This window comes from Protopterus annectens, chromosome 14.part0 (genome assembly GCF_019279795.1).
Source record: "Protopterus annectens isolate FY-2018-M chromosome 14.part0, PAN1.0, whole genome shotgun sequence".
Taxonomy (NCBI): domain Eukaryota; kingdom Metazoa; phylum Chordata; order Ceratodontiformes; family Protopteridae; genus Protopterus; species Protopterus annectens.
Window position 1 is genome coordinate 929,862,941 of NC_056748.1, and position 15,485 is coordinate 929,878,425.

General features: G+C 40.8%; 1 protein-coding gene across 1 annotated transcript in view; it reads right to left on the bottom strand.

Annotated features, from left to right (window-relative positions):
• LOC122789349 (S-adenosylmethionine synthase) overlaps positions 1–886 on the bottom strand; it is a 516,516-nt gene extending 515,630 nt beyond the window's left edge. The window contains exon 1 of the mRNA XM_044056729.1: positions 636–886. Coding sequence (XP_043912664.1) covers positions 636–729 — 94 coding nt within the window. The 5' untranslated portion in view covers positions 730–886. The remainder of the gene's footprint in view (positions 1–635) is intronic.
• Between the last annotated feature and the right edge of the window lie 14,599 nt (positions 887–15,485).

A 15,485-nucleotide genomic window follows, 5' to 3' on the forward strand; every position in this document is an offset into this window, starting at 1 on the left:
CAGGCTAAGCTCAGGGCATAACCACTACTTGTTGAATGTACCTTCTAAATCTCTTTTCAAGTTCTAACGGATCACAGAATCACAGCAACAAGAAATGTGCTGCTGACAGGCCAGAAAATAGCTTCGGCTGTATTTAAATGCTTTACCTAATATGAGCTAAGTAAAATGCTCCTTGTGTGACAGCAGTCAGCAACACGTGAATAAATCTCTGTGCATCCCATGCAGTCCCAAACACGTGCATACATTAGCCTTGTACTACACATTTACTAGCTGAATAAAATGAATTACAACCTGTCAAATGTGCTGTATATCAACACATAATACAGTTAATACCTGATTTGCTGTTACTTTATCAGTCAACATTTGCTAGATTGCTGCGTAATGCAAACTTAACAGTCACACAGCTTTACTGCACCACGTTTCTAAAGGACTGTATACCAACAGCATGCTTTTGTATTTCCAGCACATGGTTTGTCATGGATTTGCAAACCATGGCAAACTGTAGTAAAACTTCTATTTCTTAGCAATATACTATGCACTAGTATTATAACATTATTTCATCATCTGAAAGTTCACATTTGTATTCATTTCTCTCTTACAAACTTAACTTCCAGGAGTTTGTTTCATATACTTACCAGGATGTCCCTCCCCTACAGATTCAGAAGTGAACATAAAGACTCCTTCATAACTGAGGCTGTGGTCACATAAACCATCCACTGGCCCATTCATTTCCAAAGTTACCTCAGGTAGTTAGTGCTAAAGAAAGTAATTTACAGCTCAGAGTGTTTAATAAGGAATGATGAACAGAGTTAAGTTATATGTCAAAGTCGACTCAGTGGACTTCTGTGCTTAGTAGTTTATTATCCTGACCCCAAGCTGTCACTATAGGCTGCTCCTATATATGGAAAAGTACAACTGGCCAAAAAAACATGAGAAGAAAACGGACTGCTCCATTTTCTCAAAGGGATGCACATTGCCTTTGAGTTCCCTCTTCTTTTAATTCCTAACTAAATCTTCATATTAAAGTAAATATGTCCATAAGTTGGTGAATTAAATCAAATGGTGGGTTTGGATTTTTATATGCTATGATAAATATATACAGTAGTGACACACTGCTTAGAAATTGTTTCTCCTTTTCTTTTACATGCAGTGTAACATCCCAAAATGTGTGTTCTGATTGAAAGTTCAGGGAGGCGGAGAACAGCTGTGTTCTCTGCCAGTAAAAAATAAAGACAACATGCATGCGCGCGTGTGTATGTGTGTGTGTGTGTGTGTGTGTGTGTGTGTGTGTGTGTGTGTCACAATCTACTTCCACTGTTTACTTTTCTGGTACTTATTTTGCCAGTTTGACATGTTATGGCAATCATCTGCAAGGACAACTTTGTATTCCAAATCTGATCAAACGTTGCCTAAACACAATTTCAAACCACTAGTCTTTTGTTGTTTACAGCTCTGTCATTGTCAGTGTGGGGGTGAGCCCTTATCCTATTCTTGCTTAAAATAATCTCTCTCTGTCTGTCACACACACACTCTCCAACTTCATATTGCCTGGGTAGCCTTTCAAACTGTGGGTGGAGAGAGACAGGGTTGAATGCTTTCATGAAAATCTGTTAAATTCAAGACCAGCTTCTAAATTTTCTTCAGGTGATAATATATTTGTCAGACCTCACCATTATTAGAAGTAAATCAGAATGGATATGTTCCAGTCTTGTGGATTTATTTAGTAAAATCTAAGAACCAGGTAATAAGTTATAAAGCAGAGGCTTAAAATTTAGGTAGTGTGCAGCACACATAGTATTATATACAATGTCTGTTTGCCCTCCGGGTAGTTCTCACAATTCCCACATCTGGCACGTCAAGACTTCCTAAAAGGACACCTTATTGGTGGAGCCAGTTGTGCCCTGGTACCATGGCTCAATATACTGATACAAAACCAACAGAGCATGGCAGAAATGCAATACACTTTTAATTGTCACAGATCAGCAGCATCTTTTGAGTATATATTTGGACTGATGAAGACCCCCATCCCCACCATCTTCTGGTGCCAAGACTCCTCCGGTGGCATGCTGCAGCATGCTTCTGAGACCTGCAGTGAGATATTTATTCTCTATGCAATTCTGCATAATATGGTGGCACACAGAAAGCCAGAGCAGGGAATTACCAATAGAGTACAAGAAAAGCCAGAGTTGGTGGCGGAGGAGGTGCTACTTGAGAATCTCTCTGAGGAACTGCCTATGGGGAATACCATGTGAGACAGAGAAAAGTATACTATACTGCAACAGTGGCAATGAGGCAGCATCCAGTCTACAACTACGGTCCAGATAAAACACGACAAAGATTAAAATTGACATATGTAATACAACACCAAGTCTGTGCTGAGCAGTGAATCGGACATTGCTTACCCATGTAACACAGGAGTGAGAGCAAAACAGAATTGTCATCATATGCACATTTGGGCAGAGGCAGTGTCAGGTATTAGTAATGGGCACAATGATTGAAACGGGCTCTAAAGATATGGCAGAAAGTGAATGATGTGGCTCATCCTCCCCTCAAGAAATACCAACTCCCCCTAATATCACCAGGGAACAGGTCTTCAATGCTCCAAGGCTAAGAATACTACATTGATGGGCCCAGACAATATCCCAGGATGCCTTCTAGAGTGAAACATGATCTAGCAGACCCTCTAGAATTGCTATTTAACTGTAGCCTCCAAAAAGGCTTTGTGCCTCATGAATGGAGGACAGCAACAGTTATCTCTCTGCAAAAACTCCAGCTTTACTCCCTAGCATATTGTCTACTCCGACGTGATCTCTGCCTAACATATAAAGCTATGTCAAACCCAGAGCTGTTGGACATGCTACACCTAAAGAAATCCCAATCCCTCCAAGCTACATGCTCTAGGGACCTAAACCTTGTCATCACAATAAACAGGACACGCTGGAGGGATAGATTCCTGTCCCAGAGACTTCCTATACTCTGGAACAAGCTACCCATCTATGTCAAGCAAAGTTCTTCATTAGCACTCTTCAAGAAAAATTTCATGGGTGGATGGGAAATAGGAAATACACCCCAGGGATCACGTCTGTGTCCCTGCTTGACAGTGGCACAGGAAAATAACTTTCTTGGGTGACGTAAGCCATGGAACCTTGCTGGCTAGGCTTACATAGGCCCTTGGGCCAATAGCCTAGCACCTACCTATGAACCTATGAACAAAGATAGGCCATCTACAGACCCTGGAAACTACGGACTCATAAGTCTCATTAGTCTTATGTGCAAAGTCATGGAAATAATTATCATGAAAATGATCAGTAATGACACAGAAAACCTCCAAACACTGGGAGCAGCCCAATTTGGTTTTGTGAAGGGCAGGTCTTGCCTACTCAACCTGGTGGACTTCTTTGAGAAGGTCACCAAAGCAGTGGATGAGGGAAAAATGGTTCACACTGCCTACCCTGACCTGACCAAGGCATTTGGGATAATACCCCACTCAGAAATTTTTGATAAACTCAAGAGTTTAGGTATAAACACTTATGTCACTTGGTGTATAGCCAGCTGTCTCCCAGTCAGAACTTAAGGCTGAAACCAGCTGGCATAATGGTTAAGGTCTTCACCTCTCGTGAACAAAGTACACAGTTCGATCATGACCTCTGGCTAATGACTATTTGGAGTTTGCACGTTTTCCCTGTGTCTTTGTAGGGTTATGCCCACCTCCAAAAACATGCTGAGTATTTCCATCTCAAACTCATCAAAAAATGGAGCTGTGGCAGAGCACAGACTCTACATAGTGCCCTATAGGGGAAAGAGTGGTATAAACCAACCACTTTAGGTATCTACTATGGTATGCAGTATCCTCATGATAGGAGAACATGGATCACAGACTGCATGCCATGGCAAGGTTAGACACTCAACGGTATAAAGATATGGCTCTGTGATTCGGTCATGTTGACTAATGTCACCAAACGGACATAGGTATTTGCCAGTGATAAGTGGGATGAGGACCTAGCCAACTCATACCTATGCTAGGGACCCATGTTAACAGTGGAAGGGGTGTATGTGCCCCTATTTACTAGTGTGTGCTCACCATAAAGCCCATTAGCCCTGGGTTAGTAAGCTACTGGCTGGCCTGTGTCCAGTTGCCAGGCTTGAGTACTGAGGTAGAATCAGCAATTGCAAATTCATCCCCAGTGAAACAGTCAGGCAAAGCATAAACCACTGGTTACCACAATCAGCTGCAATCAGTGTTCAGAGAAAGCTGTAAGGTCAACAGAGACCAGGGTGAAGACCTGGAAGTTGACTGGAGAGAAAGCACAACAGCTCAAGGAATTACTCAGGGCTCTAGCACTTCAAGAAGAAGAGGAAATAGGTGGAGATGAAGAAGAATGCAGCGCCTCAGAACAGTATGTGTGAAGACTACAGAACAAATATACAGCTGAGACAGGTATGGAAATAAGGTACATACGGAAAGCAGGTGGTGGAATGCAAAAATCCAGGAAGTCTTCAAAAGAAAGAAGAAATACAGTAAAAAGTGGGAGATAGAATAGATGGACCAGGCTAGAAAGGAAAATTGGTTAGCTAACAAAGAACTAAGAAAGGATTTGCAGTAGCAACGAACAAGGCATCTGCAAAGTAAGTCAGTAGATGGCACAAAGAAACTATATCAGGTTGCAAGACAAAGACAGAAAGATGAAGATGATAGTCAGATGGCAAACTAAACAAAAAAACTCAGAGGACAAATAAAGTCTACCAAAGCCAAATCTCAGGTAAGTTTGGCCTCCCAAGCCAAGGACAACCACAAATCATTCTTTAGCTATGTCTGCAACCTCAAAGGCAATACACAATTGTGTGCAGATCTCATTGTAAATGGAGCCAACTACACTGAGCCAGAAGATATAGCAAACCTCCTGGCTGATAAATTCAGCTCTAACTTTACCCCTCTCTTCCCCCCTCAACCTTCCCTCAGGAAATATCATCAAATATAACTCCCCCTACTATTACTAGGGAACAGGTCCTTAATGCTCACTCTAAGACCAAGAACACTGCATCAGTGAGCCCAGACACTATCCTAGGATGCCTTCTAAATAGCAGGAAACATTATCTATCAGGGCCTCTGGAATTACTGTTTAACTTTAGCCTGCAAACAGGCTTCATGCCTCATGAATGGAGAAAGGCAACAGTCATCCCTCTGCATAAAGGTGAGCCATCTACAGACCCTGGAAACCACAGATTCATAAGTCTCACTAGTCTTATATGTAAAATCATGGAAAGAATTATCATGGAGATGATCAATAGAGATATAGCAAACCTCCACACACTGGACCTAACCCAGTTTGGTTTATCAAGGGCAGATCATGCCTACTCAACCTGGTGAACTTCTTTGAGAAGGTCACCAAAACAATGGATGAGGGAAAAATCTTTCACCTTGACCTGGCCAAGGCATTTGACACAATACCCAACTCCGGCATTGTTGACAAACTCAACAGGTTAGGTATAAACCCATATGTTACCTGGTGGATATCTTACTGGCTCACAAACAGGACCAAGGAAGTTAGAATTGGGGACTCCACCTCTACAAAAAGGCCAATCATAAGCCTAGTCCCTCAGGGATCAGTCCTTTGACTGCACCTTTTAGCATTTACTTCTTGAAGTCAAGGCCAATATCAGGGTCCTTTGGCTGACTAAATTTGCAAATAACTGCAAATTACGAGCAGTCATAGAATCTCCCACTAACACTAATGTTCTCTAAGAATGGCCGACACAGATAAATAACTTCTGTCAGATCAACGGACGAAAACCAAATGCCAAGAAATGCATAATAGCATCCTTCAGGAAGTCATCCACACACCCCTAAGAGTTGACCCAATAGTCAGGGACTTGGGAAAAACATAAACAGTAATCTAGGCTTTGATTATCATATGTCTACAGTAGTAAGGAAATCATTCTATGTTGTGCAACTTATAAATAAAGGTATGGCATCTAGGTCCAAGGAGGTCATTGTTCCATTTTATTCACCATTCATCAAACCTATAATTGAGTACAATGCCTCCTATGGTATGTACCTAATCAAGCACATCAAAGAATTGGAATGTCCACAGAAGTTCCTCATTAAAAGAATAGGGGATGTAAGTAACATGTCATATGCAGATCACCTCAAAGCCCTATCCCTGTATTCTGTCTCCTACAGGTTGTTGAGGGGAAATCTATGCATGACATACAAGACATTGTTAGATGCCACCCTGATGGTCTCCTCTTCCGCATAGCCACAAAACAAATAGCAGTAGAATTACCCATTCAGAAGACTTAAACCGTGCCTGCGATATAAACAGGACCTGCTGGAGAGACAGGTATGTATCCCAGAGACAACCACCTTCTCTGGAACAGGCTCCTCTTCCATGTGACACAAAGTTCTTCCCTAACTCAGTTCAAGTGTAACTTGAACAATTGGATGGGCAACAGAAAATTCATACCTAGTTTGGCATCTGTATTTCTAATAGACACAAGCAACCTGTACATGTTTCACCTCCCTGGCCCTTGCTTACACTTATCAAGTGTACCAGAACTTGTCATAGATTTGGGATATATGGCTAGGCTTAAAAAGGCTCTTACGGTCATTAGCCTAATACACACCTATGAATCTATGATCTTGTGTAATTGGGGGATGCTGGGTATATTGTGCTGGGACAGGGTAGTGCTTCCTGGGGGCAGGTGTCCAGATGTAGTGAGTATTTGCTATGTATAGGTTCCTGGAGACACAGTTTCTGCAGATGAGGTTGAATTGTGTGTATAAATCTGTGACAGGTGTTGGACCTCAGGTAGGAGCCACTCAGACCATAAACATATCTGGCCATTGGTGCATCCCCACCAAAGAACTTCACTGACTCCAACACTCACCGACAAGAACAATAGTGAAATGCAGGACCATACCAGCCTGGCCGTGTCATGCGCCTGACTGCTGCAGAGGCTGTGTCTGCATGGGTGGTCAAGGCATGCTGCACCAAGTGTACTAATAGAGGATGGTGGAGAAGAGATAACAGCTTCACTTACCTGTCCTATGTGTTGTACCTACAGTAGAGGCAATGAGCTGCAGCTATGGGAACAGTGCTGGCCCTTGTCTGTAGAAGCAGATAGCTCCATGGAGGCATCCACATGCCTGCTCAACATACTATATAGTTAGGCAAAGCCCTCACATACATATTGACACAGGACATGCATTACACCTATCATTTCTGCCACAGTGGTGGTGGTAGTGGTGGCATCCACCTGTGGCTCGATGGCTATCCTGCATATACATTGTGTAACACCAATAATGACACCCAGTTTGGACACTGAGCAGGTGGAATGGCAATGATTGCCACCAGCCCATCAAACCCAACCTCTCTCCCTATGTTTTATGGTGGCACTATTGCCCATTGCTGGCACTTAAACAATGGTGCTCCCTGGTTAGGAATGCTGGTCATAATCAGCCCATCCATGGGCTCTGGAGTGGTTACATTAGATTCCAACAATAACAGAACTGTATAACTGGATTTTGGTAGTATTATGTTTTCGACAATTACTGTTGCTGACAATGACACTGTGCCCTCAGACTATGCTAGTGTAAGGCCACATTATCGTCAGTGCCTGATGCAGTACTGACATCAGGCATACCTTCTTCCATCGTGGAGCTGCAAGGACCCCATGATCATTGCACCCATGAAAACAGACAAATAAACACCTATGTGTAATGCTGCCAGTATGTGACTTGTCGCGTATGCAATGTATGTAAACAAGTGTTCCTTGTGTGGTATGCTTTTCTGGCTGCATCCCATACATTTATTTATTTATTATTTATTTATTTTGCATTTGTTTACTGGGAAAGCTGACTGGATACAGGTCCTTTTTTAGCAGACACCCAGGGAGAAAAGCTCCACATACAACATTAATCAATTACAAAATTACAATTTGGTATAGATAAAACAGGAACACTTTAGTACACACATGATAGAACAGATGTCTCACAAACATAATACACTTACATGAAGTAATTATTTTATGTATATTCACTGTTGTCACAAATTACATTTTTAGGTATGCCTGTGCAGAATATAAACACAAGATTGTAAAGATAAGAATTTAAGCAAAACTATCATGAATAAAGGTGGAATGAGAGGTTATAGGAGGTAAGACAAGGTACAAGATGTTCGTTAGTTGGGGTGGGAAGTATGCAAGGACCAAAGTTAGTTAGTTGGGGTAGGAAATGTGCTCGGAGAGAAGGAGTCGGAGAGAGAGCAGTAGGATGTGTGAAATACTACCTGGGGCTGTGACTGTTACAGAGCCATGAGTTCAGCAGGTGTGAGTTTACAGCTGTTTTGAAGAAGGCAGTGGAAGCTGTGACTGAGATATTGGTGGGAAGGCTGTTCTATCTTTTGGCAATAATGTTGCTATAGAGGGATGTACCTGTGGAATTATTGTCTTTATTTGCCTTTAGTAGAAGTTTTTGATTAGATCGCAGGACTCTTGTTCTGGTACTAGGATGTAGTATGTTTTGTAGGCTGGGTTTTTTTCAGGATAGTAAAGCAATTTGTGGTCTAGTATAAGGTGATTATAAAGATTGAGTAGGGGAAGATCTAGCCAGTTAAGTTGTTTGAGAGGGATGCAGTGGTATGTTCTGAATGGAGTATTGGTTGCAAATTTGTCAAGTTTGTCATAGCAAGCTTGCAACTTGGATAGGTCAGATTTTCTTAGATTGGTGAGGACTGGGGAAGAGTAGAGATGAGACGGGTATGTGCAAAAGTGGCTCTAGTGCTATTTGTTACCAACTGTTTATTTATATATAGTATAGCTAGTTTTTTATGTACTTTCTCTATAGTAGGGGATGTATGTATGTCAAATTTCATGTTACTGTCAGTTTCTACCCCCAGCAGTTTGGTGTGATTGACTGGTGTTATGACTGTATTGTTACTGGAGGTGATGTTAAATGTTGGATTATGTGGTGAATACTGTGTGGGTGGAATGATAAGAAGTTTAGTTTTGTAGAGGAGGTCTGGTGGTGTTAAGCATCCCTGAGTTCATGACATTGGCATGCCACAAAAATGTGTTGCTGACATAAGGCAATGCTAATTTGGGTTATCCCTACACAGGTGCATCTAGTTCAGCTTCCATATTCAGGCATCTCCCAGGTGTCAGGGTCGTTTCACTCTCAGCAGACAGAGGAAACAGGAACTGCTCTGTGGCAGTGAGGGTAGTGTATGACTGCATACCCCTACCAAAGAGATTCTCTCCCATGCAGTGACATGAGCCTTTGTAAGGACACGCACAATCAAATCAATGATAATGGACCTCATGTGGTGCTCTGTTATAGCCAATGACTACACTGGCACCCAGCACCAGCTCACACCTCACATGTTTATAGAAGTCCTGGTCATCTTGTCTTTGCTGAGTATCTGCCATCCATGCTCACAGACAGCCTAGAGTAGCACATCCATCTCTGCCAGTGAAATTTTTTTCAGATGCTTCCTCTTTAGGCACCATGTATCTATCTTTAAATGGGAACAAAACATGTACTGCACTATCTGCACTGATCATGCACCCATGTGGCAGCTGTGGCACCATAAGGATCTATTTCCACCATATTCCATTATCACCAAACATTTCCTCATTGTGGTCATGTAGGTCAGCATGGAGAGAGACTATGTTGCAATATGCACCCTGTCATCAGTGGACACTTAACTGTCCCAACAAAGCATAACCATTATGTGCCCCACATATTCACTTACACCCTGTATCAGTTATTCACTGTGCCTCCATGTCTCCACACCCCCATCCACTATGAACCATACTGACTCCATGCCTCTGCACTCTTGTATCCACTATGTATCATATCTGACCCCGACTAGAGGACATGTTCTGTCTCACACAGCTTCTCAGCCATACATCTGGTGGGTTATTGCTGCCTGCATCTGTACCTTGTTTTCTTTCATTCATCATTGCAACCATCTCTGTGCTTTCCATCTTCTTATCAGCAGCTTGTTGTAAAGCAATCCCCCAACAACAAAGTTACTCTCCCACCTGCCAGTGAGCTGTGTACCCTTAGTATGACAGATGATGAACACTTGCATCCTCTATAAACCAATGTACTTTTTAATGCAGAGATCCATCATTACTCTCCCTTTGCTCCCATACCCCTATAAACAATCTTCTGTGGAGCAATCCCCAACAATAATAACTCATACAGTTATTGCCTTACTTTTTCCACTTGTCATTGACCTGTATAGCCTTACCAAAACAAATGCTATGTAGACCAATGTAAATATTTTTCACAAGATCCACTCCTATTCTAGAATTTATTAGATAGTACAACGAGTGCTGTAATGATGGTGGCTGTTTATATCTTGTTATTTTCAGGTTCAAAGCCTGGGAATTATGCTGATATTCTTTTCAGAATAGACATTATGTTCAGCGCAGCTTCACTGGCTCAGATAGGACTTATTCTTGCCCTCTGTCCCACAAATATTACTGTAGTACATTTTTGTTGGGCCTTTATAATGTGTGCATTTTTTTCTTTGCCAACTCATACTTAATATCACTTTAGTACTCTAGGGCCTGTACAGCCACCTAGTGTAGCACACATTAATTAAAATTGCTTTTGCTGGTGTTTTTCTTTTCATTGTTGTCATCCTCTTTCTTTCTTTTTTTTAAATTTGTCCTTTGTTGTTTAGCTTCTCTCTATTTATGCTCATATTTTATGTAATGGTGACCACAGCAGTGAATGTGGTGCTGCGGCTAACATTGCACTGTGTACCTGCCTTGCCATCATCTGCCAGATCTCCTGTAATCTCAAGATCTGCTTTGCTGCAGAGTCATGTGATTATCTAGAAGTACAGATCCTAGAGAGCTCCCTAGTGCCCTCCTGTAGTTTGTCTTTGATCCAGGGGTGTAGGCTGCCCCTCAGTAGGCATCACTAGTGAGTGCTGGAATGTCATCTGGCACAAGGTAGAAAGGTCTGCTGACAGGCTTGGTGGGCCAGCAGCTGGATACCCACAACAGAACCCTGGATCGAATCCTCATGTGACTGGCAGAGCTGCACAGCTGTTTGGTGTTGACCAGTGGGCCAACTGTGGCTGGTCTCAGTCATGAAGGCAGTCACATGGGTCACATGACTCAAGATAGATGGGCCACTGTTTAGTGCAGTAGACAATCAACATGCCACCATATCCTGTATCATGGTGCCCTTGTCTACCATAGTTTGTAACCTAATTCTTCCTGTCGCCTCCCTCTGTCTACCTGTGTCTGCCTCTTCTTTGTGTTCCTATCCCCATTTGTCTCAGCACCTTCCTTGTCAGTCTTTCTCTTTTATATTGGTTTGACTGGCCCTGCTGCTATTCAGTTCTTTTCCTTACTCTCACATTCCTAATGCTACCTTCCTCTTCTAACCTTCTTGAAAATATAAAAAGATGGATAACTGTGACTGTTTCATAAAAAACAAACCCTTGCTTCCCCACACCTTACCAGCCCTTCCTTCCTTTTGCTTTTCTGTGTGTTCTCCTACTTGCTCCTCCCCCTTTTTACCTGTCGTATTCTTCCTATTTATAATACAAAATGGATAGGGGCTGTGCTGTATAACACTATTGTGGGCTCTCATCTGTGTTCATAGTGGCTCATGTGTTGTCATGGTTACACAACATGCATGCTGCTGGGCTCAGGAGATGGCTTGACCTGCTGTGGCAGCGCACTGCTTGTTGTGTAACTTGTTCTGATCTTCCTATGAATTGCCTACTTATTTAGACCCTTTCACACAGAGTAAGTCCTATAACAAAGTTAATCATTATTAAGCTATGCTGTGTGACACTGACCATGTTGTTTGGCTCTTATATGCCCAAAGCAGCAATTTCTCTGAATTCTGGCAATAGACACCACAAAGATAGTAACAAGAGATTAGTACTGAATCCTGAAACTGTGGGGTGGAGAACTTATCCTTCATGTCACCGAACGGCCTGTATATCTAGCAGTAAAAATGTATAGAAGCAAATCTATTTACAAACAAGTCTTGGTGTCAAATGAACTGGGGAATTAATGTTAATTACTGTGCCATCATTCATAAATTACTAACAACTGTTTGCTACAGACATGTGCTGAAAACCAGTCCTGTATTAGTTGGTGTGCTACAACTTCTGTGCATATGTCAAGTACCAGAATATGCATTTAACATGAGTGCATAAGTTTTAGATGAGGCATAGACTGATTTAGCACTTGACAATTTAGCTCTTTAAGACTACAAGCTCATCAGAGCTCCATGTTGTATTCCTAGATTTGAGTCCCTCACTTTCCATGCCCAATTTGTGTGATTCTTCGTGGGTCACTACACCAAGTAGTGATTTGTTTCTGAAAAAAGAGCATTTGTGTCCAGTAGACTTAACCAGTAAATAAATAAATACAATAAAATATTAACCCATCTCTGTTTAAGAAGAAACTGAAATCACATTTTGTGAAGTAATAGAGGTGTGTTTGCCTTAGAGATGTTGGCTAGTATACTATAGTTACTTTGAAACTTAGCTGAACTTTTTTATTTTCTTGTGAAGTCTAAAATGTCAGTGTTCTTTGAGTAATGTATTTCATACTGTAGATTATTCATTGTGAAGTACTTGATTTCCCCATGTTTTATAGAACTTCTGTCTTCCTGATCTAATATGTCATGAGCACTGTTCTGCTGTATTATATAATTGCCATTCACATTGCTAGTAGTTTTCTCTGTGTTACTGATGTATATGCTGCTGGCCTGGGTAGTGGCTGAAAAGAGACCTGTATTAGTCCACATATCAGGATATCAAAGGAAATAAATAAATGGATATGGTGTTCTGATAACATCTTGTGTGTCAAAAACAGCTGACTAAAACAAAAATTAAGTGCATTCTGTAATGGGAAAAAGGGGATCACACAATAAGAGGTTGTATTTCTTCTCTCCACCCTACACCCCAGTTATGCTAACCATCTCTGAAGTTACTGGGCATGGGGAAGAGAGAAATCCTCCAGTGCAGCCACCTGAAGCTTCATTGAAAAAAACAAAACTTCTGTAAATTGTATCATTTTTCAAAAATTATGGCAACCGATTAAACAAAGCCCTGCATATATCTGGTAATCAGAAGGTAATGTTTCTGTAACTCATTGCACCAGGATTAGCACAAAGGAATGTTGTGGTAGGCATCGTATCTGTACATATCTAGTGAGTTTCACACTCAGGATGATTGGTTAACAGACAGACAGACAGACAGAGTGATCATACTCCAGAATAACTTCACTCTACTTTGGCCACTGGAATCAGGAAACAGAAGGAGTCACCACGAATAAAAGGAAGCCTCCGTTTGTAGTAGAAATTAAAATCCGTTTAATGCAATAGAGTAAAATGAGCGCTTTCGCATAGCTAGGCTATGCTTCTTCAGATAGTCAACTTACATATACATTTCAGTTCTATTTATATGCAAAAACCATTTTTGGCGGGCTTGTTAACTGATGCAATCAATCAATCAGATTAAAACAATTGCCGGAACTTCAATCCTTAAACTTATGACAACTAAAACTTATAGCGCTTAAAGTGCATAACAATATTAAAACATATAAAGCATAAAAAGAGTATGAAGCAACTTAACTAACAAACAGTGCGATCCTGCATGGTAACTATATAGCGTTTTTGACATCAGTTTTTAAAACGGTAAACATTGTTTCATTTCAGTCCCAAGCTAAGTTAACAGCAGTATATTCACTTTTCATAAAAGATGTCAACTAGCAAAATTCCACTTTATGTGGCATGATAATTTGCATAACCATAGATGGATATGTGACAGAACATTGTGTAAAGTCAACGGTTAAGAAAGTCATGAACATTGCTATCAGAACTAACTTTCCAGTCTACATGACAAAGTCTGTTTACCTCATTTCAGCATGCACATAAAGCCCCAATGTAAATGGTCTGGGCAATATATCCTAATATGTATAATTGAAATATAGTCATAAAATACATATTTACATTTACTTTGGCCACTCATAGATCAATGAAAGAAAACTAGTATTATTACTAGACATAAATCAGTGTATAACTAGCAGTAAGGCACTCTGCTATATCAGTTTTTTTTTCTGCGTTACACAGACCTATAGAACAAGTACTGGAGCAAAGACGCATAGCAGCTTGCGTGGATCTATCTGAAGTATTTACTACCATGGTAGTAAAATGCTCAAGAACCACACAATGCGCAACATTCAAGTTAGACTTCTGGGCACTTATTTCTAAAAGTGGTACTGACTTTAAGATAGATCCTCCCATTAAGTGATACATGTGACCATTACATTCATAAAAGTAGCTCTCAGTCCCATAAATGAGGTATTCTCATTGTAGTTCGTACAAAGCCAAGCTGGAATACAATTCATAAAAATATGTCATACTGTCTCACTACACACAAGGAAAGTAGCATGATTCACAAATCTACATAGTCCACCTGTCATGCTTGGCAAACTGCTGTTTCCCAAATAGTTATACACAAAACTCCGGTAACATCAAAATTAGGAAAAATACAGTATATGCTGAATAAAAAGGTCAAGGTACCCAGAGCATAACTGATGGCAGCAAGAGATAAACTCTCTATATGTGCACTGCACCTGCCATTCAGTTCTAGTGTCATGACCAGCTAGGAGATGTGGAACAGGAAGGAGGGTAAGTAATTTATATAGTTCTGCTTGATGTGATAGATTTGTTTACTACAACAGTATAGGATAAGCAATCAAGCTGAGCATGAATACTACAGCACACAGAGGAAGACAAAATAATTCAGGATGACACGCTAGCATCTTACAGACATGAATACAGTTGACAGAAATGTACTGTTTACTTTCTCTCCTCCATGTACATAGCAAGGAGCAATTCATGGCAGTCTCTGCTACCTATGATATGTATGGAGAGCAGGGAACATTTGCATACTATGCTAATTAGGGGATTTAGGAATGCATCAACTCTAATTGGCTGGAGTTGTGTGATATCATTTACATGCAATAAAGTGCCATGGACACACACAGCCTACTGTGCCCTATATACCCAGTTGTGAAAGACCTATATTTGATGTGTGCATAAATTATTCCTGAGGTATGGAAAGGTCAAAGTCACAAGGAGGTAAACAAATAACAATATAAAGTTGAAAAAGAAAGAGAAGTAGATTCACAAGAAAGGGAGATGATACCCCTTTTTGAAAGGCCTATGACTAGTGTGGAAATGAAACCGTCAATATATTCGCTGGGATGACATTGATGGCTTCATTTCAGCATTTATAATGGAATAAATACTAAATAATAATAAATACAAACTGATGAGGGCAGTGGGTGAGATTTTTAAATCTTGTTGTCAAAGTTAAGGCAATGCATGCATTAGATAAATGATTGACGTGTTCTCTCCTTAGTGCAGAATTTTCTGGGTACTGTGATTATGGTAACAAAAAAAAAATTGTTCAGCTGTGTTAAACTAACTCTCC